General features: G+C 36.9%; 1 protein-coding gene across 1 annotated transcript in view; it reads left to right on the top strand.

Moving 5' to 3' along the window:
* LOC307160070 (uncharacterized protein) overlaps positions 1–14,434 on the top strand; it is a 719,517-nt gene that overhangs the window by 372,542 nt on the left and 332,541 nt on the right. The window contains exons 24-32 of the mRNA XM_079873884.1: positions 92–265; positions 414–584; positions 2,361–2,531; positions 2,813–2,986; positions 3,896–4,066; positions 10,965–11,138; positions 11,362–11,535; positions 11,877–12,050; positions 12,200–12,364. Of these exons, the coding sequence (XP_079730010.1) occupies positions 92–265; positions 414–584; positions 2,361–2,531; positions 2,813–2,986; positions 3,896–4,066; positions 10,965–11,138; positions 11,362–11,535; positions 11,877–12,050; positions 12,200–12,364 (1,548 nt within the window). The remainder of the gene's footprint in view (positions 1–91; positions 266–413; positions 585–2,360; positions 2,532–2,812; positions 2,987–3,895; positions 4,067–10,964; positions 11,139–11,361; positions 11,536–11,876; positions 12,051–12,199; positions 12,365–14,434) is intronic.

Raw genomic sequence — 14,434 nt, 5'->3', positions numbered from 1 at the left:
AAAATGATCTGATCGTAAACAAAGCAGCAGAAACAAAACAATGTCTAATGTCCAAAAATTTGTCCAAATAATTCTCTTCTATTTCCTGTAGGTTTTTGAAAAGTGCTGCTGCACAGGAAGCGTGTGAGTGTCTTACTAAAGTTCTGGGTAAAAGTCCATTATTGCTGACAGAACTGGATCTGAGTGAAGATAAATTAGGAGATCTCGATGGAGAAAAGCTCTCTGCTCTTTTGATGGACTCTCATAGCAAAGTGAAGAAAATCAAGTGAGTCAACATAATATATACATTATAACTTCTTTGTTAATTGATTGTAAATGACTGTCAGTCACGTGTCAGCAGATATGAAGAGCTGTTTGTATGGTGTGTGGTGAATATGTGCGGAATAATAAATTATTGCTGTTTCTGTGTTCAGGCTGAATAATTGCGAGCTGACAGAGAAAAGCTGTTCAGTTCTAGCTACTGTTCTCTCCTCTAAAACCATCCTGAAAGAGCTGAACCTGAACAACAGCCGTCTGCTGGACTCTGGAGTCAAAGAGATCTGTGAGGGACTGAAGAATCCTGTGTGTGAGCTGAAGATACTCAAGTGAGTACATTTCACCATCAGCTACATTCAACACCACAGAAATCACAGGAATTTGACACACTGGATGTTCTTTTCCCCATGTCTTTTCTCTTTTGTCAATTATTATTATTATTATTATTTTGCAAAAGCCTGTATTCAACTTTGAGATTTGATTTAATTTACTATTATAAATATAAATATTTGTATATAAAATCTGCCAGATGTGCAAATTTCAGTGTTCTTTGCTGGATTTAATTTACAATGCATTATTTTTGTCCACAGAAAGGTGGCCTAAAGAAAAAGTTATGAACAACTTGCACTAGTACTTCCATGTTCTGCTCATTAAAGGCTCAAGCATTTCTTTTCAGTGCACTTATGTTACAGTCATTCATGAGGACCGATTTTTTACTGTTTAGGGATGTCAAACAACGAATAATGTTTTGACTTTATTAATAATCATCGCCACCTTTCTCCCCTCTAGCGACAGCCCTGCCCTGAGGTGAAATATTTTCATATGTTTACTAGGGCTGGTCCGAATACCATTTTTTGAGCTTCGAAGCTTCGGTAGTAATGAACATCGAATATTCGAAGCTTCGGAGAGAGGGTGCTGAACATATTCTTCTCTCTAATAAAGGCAGGAATCTCTATGTGTCTGTATGTCCGTTTGCATTTGATTATTTCGACAACCGTTCATCCAATCGACTTCACAAGGGAGTGCAGTGACGCATTTGGTGCAATATAGTTAGACACGCGAGACGCAACACGTTCAGAATTAATAAACTTTTAGTAAACTACAGAACAGCGCGAGCAGGAAGCGGCACACTTCACGCGGGCAGGGCTTTATGCTCCAAGAACGGACACTGCACTAGTGATATAAAACGCACACACACAGGTCTGTTAAATTAAGCAATACTTTTAAGGTAGTCTAATATTTTTCTGACTAACAAATTACTGACACAGTAAAGGGTAGATTTAAATAAAGAAAATCGAAATTTAAATAAAGAAAATCGAAATTTAAATAAAGAAAAAACAAAATTTAAATAAAGAAAAAGGAAATTTAAATAAAGAAAAACGAAATCTATTCTATTTTCCACAGTGTCAAAGCAACGCAGCTTAACCTGCAAAACACAAGCTCAGGCATGCACTTCGGTCCATACAAACTCCGCTGTTCTGCGCTCTAGCCAGAGAACACTCCCATTGCTGGAACACTAGGCGTCAGTTCTATTTCTAGCATGCACCTCAGACGCGTGTCTCACGCAGGCAGTGTGCAGACTCCAACCTGTTAACATGGGAGCCGAAATAAAAACGGACACGCCATGCAGCCAGTATGTCGCCGGCCTTATTCAAGCGCGAATGAGAACCGTTTCGCGGGGATCCCAGGTGTGCAAAAAAAACAAAAAAGGAATATTCGAATGTCAAATTTTCAAATCGAATACCAACCCACCGAACGAATATTCGAATGTTCGAATATTCGGGTCCAGCCCTAATGTTTACAAGCCACTGCTTCCTCAAATCAGCTTGGACTAAATTAAAACAGGTTCCATTGAGCTGGGACAATTGTGTACAATTGTGTGGATCTGTATCTTAACTCTGAATTTACTGCATGGTGGCTGTGTGTAAAACAGTGATTATGTTGATGCTATAAGGCATAGAATCATTGCAGGATTTTAGCGCCTGATTTATTTGTTTAGGGCTGGAACACCATACATTTTGGTCAACTTCTCATGGTAGTCTTTTTCCTACAATTAATGGTATTATGTATCTTCATTATTGATGTTGTTCAATTATTATTATCAGGCTCTGCAAGTGTGATCTAACAGAAGAAAGCTGTTCAGCTCTGGCTTCAGTTCTCAGTTCAGACTCCAACATTCTGAAGGATCTTGACCTGAGTAATAATAATCTGCAGAATTCAGGAGTGAAGCTGCTCTCTGATGGACTGAGAAATAACTGTAAACTGGAGAAACTCAGGTGAGATGATGTGCAACACTGGGCCTTTAGTTTGTTTACATATTTAGTCACCAGTTTCTGACTGAAACTAAGTTTAGTTTGCATATTATTTGTACAAATAACAAAATACAGAGTAACATGCTTATTTGAAAAAAGTAACTAATAGTTTGCCTTGAATTTAAAAAACAATACATTATTTTATTCATTGCATGAAAAAAGTAATCTGACTTACAAGTAAACTTTCATTTCTGGAGTTTCTATAATAATGAATTAATCACGTTACATTTTCATTCCTGTTCTAGACTTTCAGACTGCAGTATCACAGAAGAAGGTTATAAAGCTCTGGCTTCAGCTCTGAGATCAAACCCTTCACACCTGATAGAGCTGGATCTCACAGGAAATGATCCTGGACAATCAGGAGTGAAGGAGCTCGATGATTTACTACAGGATCAGACCTGTCAACTCAAGACACTGAGGTGAGACGTGATGAAATAATACAAAATAAATGACATACAGGTGAATTTTATGCCTCTTTTCCACCGCCTAGCCAAACCGTTCTCCTTGCTTAAGTTTGATAGACAGGCTATCTGACCAATCATAATCCACCATCCGCCATTTTGTCCGACAAAGCAGTCAGGAGAATTAATAGATTAACGTCCGTGGATTTGAACTTGAAAAACAGTGTGTACTGATGGCTTTCCACAGTTGAAACAACATTCTTTCTGATGTTCATTCATGTTTATTTGATACTATTAAATAACTAGAAGGAAGAGATGATCGGTTCACGAGCAGCTTTAACTGAGGCGCTACATTGATCTGTCAGACACATTAAAGAGACACAAAACGGTATTTATTGTTAAAATTTCTTTAAAAATGACTAAATTTGAAAGATGAGACGTTGTTTTATATAAAAAGTATCCGTCTCTGTCCTGTCTGTCGGCGCGTTGTCAGTGTCCTCTCTGCTCCGCGATGTATTTTTCACTGTGTGAGAACATGATGTGTGGCGAGAGTTGCTATTTCATTGTTGGATACAGCAACAGTAACTAAAGGGGGCGAACTCTTAAGTTACTGGTTGACGGTTGTCTTTGCGAACCGTCAATTCTGAGTGCCGACGTCAGTCTGAGTATTCCGGCCTGAGAACAGTTTGTAATTGTGCTGTGCCAAACCAGGATCAAGTGGAAATATTACTGGAACGGTTTCTTATTGTTCTTAGAACAGTTTGGCCCAAAAGTGGGAAAGTGGCTGTAAATTCAGTAATGCAGTAAACTACATAACCTTTGTTGTTGTCAAAGTTAACAAGGATTAACATTAGACTATTAATAAAAAAAAAATACTACAGTTTGTTAAAAACTGAATTAATTCCTGCTTTATCTTCCCTTCTGCAGGTTTCTGAGTCATGATGCAGATGAAGCCTGTCAGTATGTGAGAGGAATTGTGGGTAAAAACCCGTTACTCCTGAGAGAGCTGAATCTGAGTAAACGTGAACTAGGAGACACACGAGTGAATCAGATCGCTGCTCTACTAAAGGATAAACACTGTAAACTCAACACACTGATGTAAGTATTTTACATTGTTTTATACTTTACAAAGCATCTTTAAATCAATATACTAATTAATATTACATTTTCAAAATATTGACATTGTAGATTAATCTAAAATTAACTGAGCCATCATATAGATCAGTGGCCGCTTGCATAAAGTGCTTAGACTAGCCTTACAAATTATCTCATTTTTTAAATCTAATTTTTTTCTTTAAGATTGATCATCTCTTTAAGCCAGTTACATAAAAAAGGCAGATTGGTCTAATTCTGAAAATTAAGACTGATTAGCCATAGCTAATTGCTGGTTGACCAGACTAGTTTTAAGACACAGTTTTAACTTAGCAGCTATTTTCATGCAACTGGCCACAGGGCCACAACAAAAGCACTCTCATAGGGCCATATTTTAACGATCTAAGCACATGGTCTAAAGCGCACGGCGCAAGTGCACTTAGGGCATATCCAAATCCACTGCACGCAAGCAGACCATCTACGGGACAAGCCAGATTCCACCATGTCTTTATGTACACAATATTAATCATTTACATTGTAATCCTTTTATTTTTAATATTTGGCATGTTTGTTTGCTGCGCGTCCCTGTGTGTGTAATACGCAAATGCACAGTGTACATGCGGTGTGGACCCGCCTATAGGCGCACATTACTAACACGCTCTTTAAATAACAAAATAAATACTGCACCACTGACTTTAGAACAGGTTTCAGTTGGTCAATGGCGCAGTCGTTTTCAGCTGCCTCAAAATAGCAACGTGCCAACAATGCGCCTGAACACACCGACCAGTTTTTCAGTTTTTTTTTTTTTTTTTTGCTGGTTTAGAGACCAGCAGCCCATGGGCGCACAGATGTGCGCAAATGCATTTGCTATTTAAACAAGTGGGGCAGGACGTGAAAATGAAAACTGCATCGGGCAGAAACTGCTGTAGCAAAAAACACTTGCTTAACGCCTGGCGCTGCATTGCACCGGGTGTGTGATATGGCCCATAGAGTGCACAGAAATGTGATGTATTCTAGTAGGTTAGACCAGTGCGAGTGCGCATTTAGCGTGCCATTAGGCTATGTTTTATATATTTATCTAAATTTGGTCTATTAAAATGCATTTTGATTTCCCCAAAATTTAAGATAAGGGGGCAAAAATGCCGCTGTATGTCTGAATGAATCACCAGTTTGAATGAATCGGTTGAATTGCAATGACTCACTCATAAACAGTGAATTGCTGCCATCTACTAGCTGTTTTAATTCACAATTTAAAGTATCTTTTCATTTTTATTAACAATTTCAAATATCAGTATTCAGCATTTTATGTTTAAAACATCAAAATATTATTTATGAATTTGTAACTGCAGGTTAAATGTATTCATGTCCCACTGAGTTTTATTAAACAGTCTGTGTAAATGCATCTAAATGTCACTTCAGATGCAGCTTCTGTGTTTCCTCTGCATTGCAAAGATGAATTTAGTTGATACTGATTTCATCTGCTTGGTAACAGCCATTTTGTCTTATTATTCTAATTGACTTCATTGATTAAATGTAATAATTTAATGCCAATTAAATTATTTCTACTAATTAAAAAAGACCTGGGTGTTATACTAGACTGCAACTTGTCTTTTGAAAATCATATTTCATATATTACAAGAACAGCCTTTTTCCACCTTAGAAACATTGCTAAGCTACGTAATATGCTATCAGTTTCTGATGCAGAAAAGTTAGTTCATGCGTTCATGACCTCGAGACTAGATTACTGTAATGCTTTATTAGCTGGTTGTCCTGCATCCTTAATAAACAAGATACAGTTAGTCCAAAATGCAGCCGCCAGAGTTCTTACTAGATCAAGAAAATATGATCATATAACACCGATTCTAACATCGCTACATTGGTTACCTATAAAGTCCCGTATTAATTACAAGGTATTGCTACTGACTTATAAAGCCCTAAACGGCTTAGCTCCAGTCTATTTAACGCAGCGGTCCCCAACCTTTTTTTGCGCCACGGACCGGTTTAATATCAGACAATATTTTCACGGACCGGCCTTTAAGGTGCGGCGGATAAATACAACAAAATATAAAAAAAATATAAAAAATAATTAAATATAATAATAAACGTGAATCCAATGTGTAGGCTTACTTGCAATTTTATTAGCAGGGTACATGTAAAATATCGCGCCTAAAGACAACTGAGAAAGCCTGAACATAAACAAAAAGCCCCCCGAAAGAAAAAAAAATCTCCATGTTTACGGTGCTGATGCGATGTAAGGGTGGCGCTGCCAATAAAGCACCTAAAAGCTGTCACAAAGAACCGATTTTAAGAACCAAAATTAATGATTATGAATATGTAAAATATAGCAGGAGACATTTTAATTGTTTAATAATAAACAAGTGTTTTCTGTGCAAAGATGAAGTTGACAATGCTGACTCGATCTTCGCAGTATGCCTAGTGAACGCGCCAGAGAGAAATGCACATTTCATACGAATTACATAAGCAGAGAACAGTCAGTTTTCTTTTGTTTTGAATTGTTCTGTTTAAAATTAGACATTTCAAGCTTTCTATGTCTCAGGTCTGTGAGGCAAGTAGGCTACCTTATACGCTGAATTTCGGTTAATTTATGAGATCAGCTCCAGTTCACGCGCCCGCGCCTCCGTGTCCTGATTAAATATTTTCTATTATATTTACTTCTTATTAAATCCAGGCAATTGGGTGATGAAACATTGATTAAAATTAAGATACAATTAATACAAAACGAAATACAATTTAAAGACAGGCTTTTTGCTTTCTGTCTGAGGTCTCTGTGAAAGTTTTAAAGCAGTCTTTTTGTGCCGCTTTCAGAGCGCTCACGTCCGTAAAGGTGAACTGTCCCATCCGAACAATTATTATTATTATTATTTTTTATTTATTTTTTTGTGAAATAGGCTACATTTCTAAATTAATGCGACTTATAGTCCAGTGCGACTTAGGCTATATTATGTTTTTTCTTCTTCATGACGCATTTTTTTACTGATGCGACATATACTCCGGAGCGATTTATAGTCCGGAAAATACGTTAAGTTATTTATTCTTTCTGTGAGGCCCGGTACCAAATGTCCCACGGACCGGTACCGGTCCGCGGCCCGGGGGTTGGGGACCTCTGATTTAACGGATCTTCTATCGCCCTACAATCCGTCGCGCTCTTTAAGATCACTAAATTCGAGGCTTTTGGTCATACCTAGGATATCCAGATCCACCAAAGGAGGGAGAGCATTTTCACATTTAGCTCCAAAACTCTGAAATAGTCTTCCTGATACTGTTCGTTGCTCAGACTCGCTCTCCCAGTTTAAAACTAGATTAAAGACGCATCTCTTCAGTCAGGCATTCATATAATATTTTTAATCTTACAGTTAAATCCGGTCTCTAGTTCATAAACGCCAGAGGAGAACTGGTCCCCGACTGAGCCTGGGTTCTCCCAAGGTTTTTTTTTTTTCTCCATTAGGTCACCTGATGGAGTTTTAGGACACCATTAGGTCACCTGATGGAGTTTTAGGACACCATTAGGTCACCTGATGGAGTTTTAGGACACCATTGGGTCACCTGATGGAGTTTTAGGACACCATTAGGTCACCTGATGGAGTTTTTCGGTTCCTTGCCACTGTTGCCTTTGGCTTGCCTCAGTTGGGGATATTTTGGGAATATTAATTTATTTTTATCAATCAATAAATTCCACTAGAAACAAACCTTGTTGTATTATTTTAATTTAATACTGTGAAGCTGCTTTGATACAATTTGTATTGTGAAAAGCGCTATACAAATATACTTGACTTGACTTGACTTGACTTAATGCAAAATATGATGCACACATTTATTTAGGTTAGAAAAAAATGCTTCATACAACTAAAATGCCCAAAAAGGTAAAAATCTATTTAAACATATTTGAAAAGTGATTTCTGTCACTGCTATCAATAAAATCCCAGAAAATATTGAGTTTGACCATTTTTTTTGTCAGTATCACTCACCCTGAGCAACAAGCTTCAATCCATAGTGATTTCGATGTATATTTTATATCACTGTAAGTTAGTGTATCTGCAGAGCGCATGGTTAATTAAAGTTATTAACATGAGCTAGAAAATAGTGTAACATGATTGATAAGTTATTAAAAGTGCAATAAACTGTAAAAGAGAACTACATTATGTACTCATAAGCTTACAGGTGGACCCCTGTGTACACACACACGAAGCATGTCAGCATGCAAGCACCCAATTCAGTTCCCCTGCATAGCCCGTTGCACTTGACTATTTTCCTCTTTTTTTAAAAAGTTGCCAGCATTTTTGATCATTTTCACCACACTTTCATGGCCCCGAGAATATTTTATTGCATGAATATCTGTATAGACAATGTATCCAAAAAAAAAAAAAAAAAAAACGGACCTGCTTTTATTTTAAAAAAGAAATCAATATTTGTTGGTTTCGGTGACGTGAACTCCATTAAATCTGCATATAGCGCGGGAATTAAAGATCGGATTTATATCTGTTTTGCGGAGACACATTTATGTGACCAAGTGTAAATGGAATCGTTTTGATAAATCAGATATCCGATCAGTAAAAACACAAGAACTGACCAGATGTAAACAGGCCCAAATTTTCATCTGGATCAGATTCAGAATGAGGATCAAAACATATACCCACAATCCATCCATCATTAATATTCAGTACACACTTGTACAATAGTACAGTATAGTTTTACAATACACACCAGGGATGGAAATTAACTTTTTTGTCCACCGGCCACTGTGGCTGGTGGATTTCAAAATCTACCAGCCACTCAATGTTTTTACCAGCCACTTAATTGTTTTTAACCGACAATGTGTTCTGCATGTGAAAATTAATACTACAAGATCTACAATACTTAAGCAGTTTATTTAATCTCAAGTCTCAATGAAATACTGACGTTTTCTCTTTCTCTCTTATATATATTTCTCTTTTTTACCTGGATGTGGCATTTGAATGATTCGTGGTCTTTTATGGCTTCCAGTTTTAGGTTTTTAGTCCCAACAATGAAACTAGGGCTGGGCGATATGGACCAAAAGTCATATCCCGATTATTTAGGCTGAATATCGATATACAATATATATCCCAATATTTTTTCCGCAAAGTGAGAGCAAATGTTCAGTCAAAATCAAAGCCAAATATGACATGTCACAAGTAGTTTTATTGAAACCGGCTATTTCCACACACACAAGTACTGTCCCCCTTTACTTAACATAAATTGTAAGAATATGACTAATAGTAAAGACTAGTACTAATAAATAAACATTAGGCCTATGCTAAAGCTATTAAATAGCAGTACCAAACTAGTTTTTGTTAATACAATGTTGGTATAAGCCACTAGAGTAATTTAAAAATATAAAAAATAACACAAAGAAAAATAAAGTGGCATTTTGGGGTTAATATGGAAACGACAGTTACCATGGTGAATACACAATATTAACAATAACTGTTAATGAACCATGGAAACTGCTCCTGGTGAATAGTATGAAAATCATCCCTGCATTACTTTTATTTTGTGTAATTTACAACGTAACGGCGTTGCATGCTCGTAGTTTCTTTTGCCCTTTATATACAGTGAGGCGATACACAGCGTGCGCCGCCACATTTGCGCGTGCAATTGAAGAGTGTTCGCTACGAGAACAGGATAACGGCTGACGTGACAGGACAAGAAAGTCCGTTTTTCTGAGGTGAAAGACTTTATTTCAGCGTACACTTATGTCCTCTAAAAGTGTCCGCCGTCTGTGTGAAACAGTATATTTTTATTTACCCGCCACGGTGGCCGGTAGGTGAAGCGAGTTTACCCGCCACAACACAAAATCACCCGCATTTGGCTGGTGGCGGGTGCTAATTTCCATCCCTGATACACACTGTTTGTCAAAATGCCTGACTTGGCAAGTATCAAGGTAAACCTAGTCGGTTATGTCTTAAAGGTGGTATCAGTGATTTCAGGCCCAAAAATATATATATTTTTTTTCCTAACGATGCGCTAGCTGCCCGCCCCATAAGCATGCCGTCAAAAAAACGCGTCTCTATAGGCAGCCTAGGCTCTGAGATCTGCACACAAAAACAAATGGTTTCACCAAACACTCAAAACAAAAACAAATAGTGTTCCAACCAATCACCGACAGGGGGACGGTGTTGTGAGGTTTTGTGCTCGTGCACGGCTGCACGCGAAGTCAGAGCTGAAGAAAAAGCTGGCTCAAAACCTCACAACACCCTCCCCCTGTCGGTGATTGGTTGGAACACTATTTGTTTTGGTTTTGATTGTTTGGCTAAACCATTTGTTTTTGTGTGCAGATCTCAGAGCCTAGGCTGCCTACAGAGACGCGTTTTTTTGACGGCATGCTTATGGGGCGGGCAGCTAGCGGATCGTTAGGAAAGATTAGATGAATGTGATAAAAATATTTTTGGGCCTGAAATCACTGATACCACCTTTAAGTCAGCTTAAACAGTTGTAAAATCAGATGTAAATCAAAATATTGAATCCGTGCATTAGGTGACAACTTTTAATATAGCCTACCTGCTGCTCTCTGTGTCCTTTTCTAGCAATATTTAATTCATGCAGACTATGCTGTTTTTTATTTTATGATTTGATTAAATTTTTGTAGTATTTCTTTACTTTATTTTTTACATGTAGTATTTTCTACCTGAAAAAAAATGTCTCTGTTCTGTTGTGTTTGTCTCATTGCTCATGATTTACTTAGATTTTACACTGATTGTTTACCTAATTGCATAAGAAGTTTTTAATTACATTTTGCTCGTTTTGCTGTGTTCTTTAAGAAAGTAAGCACACTCTCTTTGACAATGAAAACCCTTCCGTTACTGTAGACGTGTTTTTTGGCAGAAAAAAAACCTGAAGCCCTTTCTCTTTGTTTTCTTCTCTTCAGGCTGAATAATAACAGTATTACAGCAGAAGGTTGTGCTGCTCTGACTTCAGCGTTTAATTCAAACCCTTCAAACCTGATAGAGCTGGATCTGAGTGAGAATAAACTCGAAAACTCTGGAATAAAGAAGATCTGTCCTCTGTTGGAAAATACACAATGCAGATTGACGAAACTGAAGTGTGTATTAATTTATCTTCATTTCTGCATGATAACATAGATTTATAAATGTCCATTTGATTAGATTAACTGAAAAAATCTGTTTCAGTTAATCATTTTAATTTCCGTCTGAAAACTTTAAATATTTTATGAAACATTTAGAAATGCAAATGAAGCAGGTGTTGTCAGTAAGGCATTGGTTGCAGTACATAACATGTATATGTTTTTGTATGTATATGTATAGTCTTTCAGGCTGCAGTATCACTGAAGAAGGATATAAAAGTTTGACTTCATCTCTGAGATCAAACCCTTCACACCTGATAGAGCTGGATCTCAGAGGAAATGATCCTGGACGATCAGGAGTGAAGGAGCTCGATGATTTACTGCGGCTTAAAAGCTGTAAATTAAAGAACATCAGGTGAGAAAAGCCTTTGATCACAGACATAGAGTCAGAGGTGTGCAGCTCAGTAGATGTGACAAATGGCCAGTGCAGAATTAGAATGGCATGAAAAGGAACTGGAAATTGTTACCAAAACTATGACTTTAACACATTCTACAACTTTCCATATTTTATTGCTTTACTCGATCCATAAGGAGGATTGGAGCTGCAAAAAGCATGACATTCTAGCAACATTATATATATATAAAAAAAAAATATATGTAATTTTTATTTTTTTTCTATCTAAATTTGTGTTTTTCTTTTATCCTTTTTTCTTTCTTTTTTTCAATTATCAAATCTAAATTTTCTATTTCCTGTAGGTTTTTGAAAAGTGCTGCTGCACAGGAAGCGTGTGACTATCTCACTGAAGTTCTGGGTAAAAGTCCATTAATACTGACAGAACTGGATCTGAGTGAAGATAAATTAGGAGATCTGAATGGAGAGAAGCTCTCTGCTCTTTTGATGGACTCTCATAGTAAAGTGGAGAAAATGAAGTGAGTCAACATAATTTATACATTATAACTTCTCTGTTAATTGATTATAAAAGACTGTCAGTCACTTGTGTGAGCAGATATGAAGAGCTGTTGATCTGATGTGTGTTAAATATGTACTGAATAATAAATTATGCTGTTTTTGTTTTTAGGCTGAATAATTGTGATCTGACAGAGAAAAGCTGTTCAGTTCTAGCTACTGTTCTCTCCTCTAAAACCATCCTGAAAGAGCTGAACCTGAACAACAGCCGTCTGCTGAACTCTGGAGTCAAAGAGATCTGTGAGGGACTGAAGAAATCAAAACTGAAGATTCTTAAGTGAGTTCAGTTCACCATCAGATACACTCAACACCACAGCAATCACAGGGATATTATACTGTATATTTACTGAATCAGCTTGCCTCCCGAAGTGCAAAAAAATGGAAGAATACTCATTGTTTTGGTCACACAGTTTAGAGTCCAATACTCATTATTAACTATTAGCTTCGAGTTTTGCCTCAATAAACTCCTAATTACTTCTTATTAATAGTTAGTAAGGTAGTTGTAGTAGCATTTAAGTTTAGATATGGATAGGATTATGGGATGTAGAATGAGATCATGCAGAATAAGGCAATAATATGTGCTTTATAAGTACTAATAAACAGACAATATCCTAGTAATATGCAACTAGTAATTAGCTATTAGTTAATAATGAGAACTGGATACTAAACTACCCTGAACTAAGTGTTACCATTTTTTTTTTCCGTAACAGTGGTGTTATCTCTAACAAAAACTAAAATGAAAACTTAAAGGATTTTTGTTACTGGTAAGAAAAACAATTGGGAAAAAAACTAAAAAAATATTTTGTGACTTTAAAAGTAGACACACAAATTTCACAAATTAAGTTTAAAGTTAAGTCAAATTTTGTATAGTTTAGTTTTTATAAACAATATATGATATCAAACATGAATACACAACAGTGTGTTTAAAGGTACAATATGTAAGACTTTAAAGTATCTAAATATCCAAAAAACACTTGCACAGTGTTATATATTTTTCAATTGTGCGCTTACATTATCCTAAATGTTTCCAAGAATTTGTAAATTCAAAGAAATTCACAATTTTAAATAGTGCCCGTCCCTTGTAACTCATCGCCTGTCAATGACATAATATCCGTGTTATCCCTGGTTTCCACTCATACTGCCATAGTAACCATGGCGACAGACGTGGACAACTGTGTTACGTCTAGCGGCGCGCTCACGCTGTTGTTGTTTCGTTCAAACATTATGGACCATGGCAAGCAGACTTTGGGACAAAAGCAGAACTAAAACGAAGATCAATATCAGCGTGGCGTTTTCGAGATGCCGAGAGCTAGCGTCCGTGACTAACTTAGACTTGACAGAGCTTCACGAGTCATGACTTGACAGGGACGCCGCTCTCCGCTCTTTATTAGACAACTGAGCAAATGTACATAAAACGTATCAATGTCATATAGCTCAACATGATGAAATGTTAGAGTATGATCAGTATGTTATTCTAATGTTGATCAAGCTTACTGCTAGTCTCATACAGACAAACTAACACATAGAATAACATAAGTTTCAACACACTCAAATGCAGTTTAATGTGATAGTGCATTACCGCGCTGCGCTGCGTTACCTCAAGTTTAATTTGTCAAATAAACAAATGCGTCATCAACCTACGCCTTTGTTATTGTAAGAGGTTAGCGACCCCTAGCGGTGAAAAAATTACATTGTAGCTTTAATGTGGTACAGATTAGAGATGCGGGTGCGGTTTTGAAAATTGGTCACAAACGTGGTGCGGATGGATGGCGGACGGATGATGAGTTTTGTGATGCGGTTGCGGATGAAATAATAGCCCATCTGCGCATCTCTAGTACAGATCCTTCGTAATGATGTAGATATAGCAACTTTATGTTATCAACCTGTTTCTCTTATTTTCTATACCCCTAATAAAATAACTATGGATGTCAATAAGGAATAAAAAATTATATAAATTATTTAGGTACAGTTGGGGAAATAATTATTTGATCCCCTGCTGATTTTGTCCACTTAAAAATAAATGAAGGGTCTATTATTTTTATGGTAGGTTTATTTTAACGGATAGAGACAGAATATCAACCAAAAAAATCCAGAAAAAACACATTATATAAAGGTTATAAATTGATTTGCACTTCAGTAAGTGAAATAAGTGTTTGATCCCCAAGCAAAACATGACTTAGTACTTGGTGGAGAAACCTTTGTTGGCAAGCACAGAGGTAAGACGTTTCCTGTAGTTGGTCATCAGGTTTGCACACATCTCAGGAGGGATTTTGGTCCACTCCTCTTTACAGATGCTCTCAAAATCCTTAAAGTTTCTCGGCTGTCGCTTGGCAACTCAAAGGTTCGG

The sequence above is a fragment of the Squalius cephalus genome (genome assembly GCF_949319135.1).
Source record: "Squalius cephalus genome assembly, chromosome: 6".
In the NCBI taxonomy this organism is placed as follows: Eukaryota; Metazoa; Chordata; class Actinopteri; order Cypriniformes; family Leuciscidae; genus Squalius; species Squalius cephalus.
This window is presented reverse-complemented; position numbering and strand designations above follow the sequence as displayed.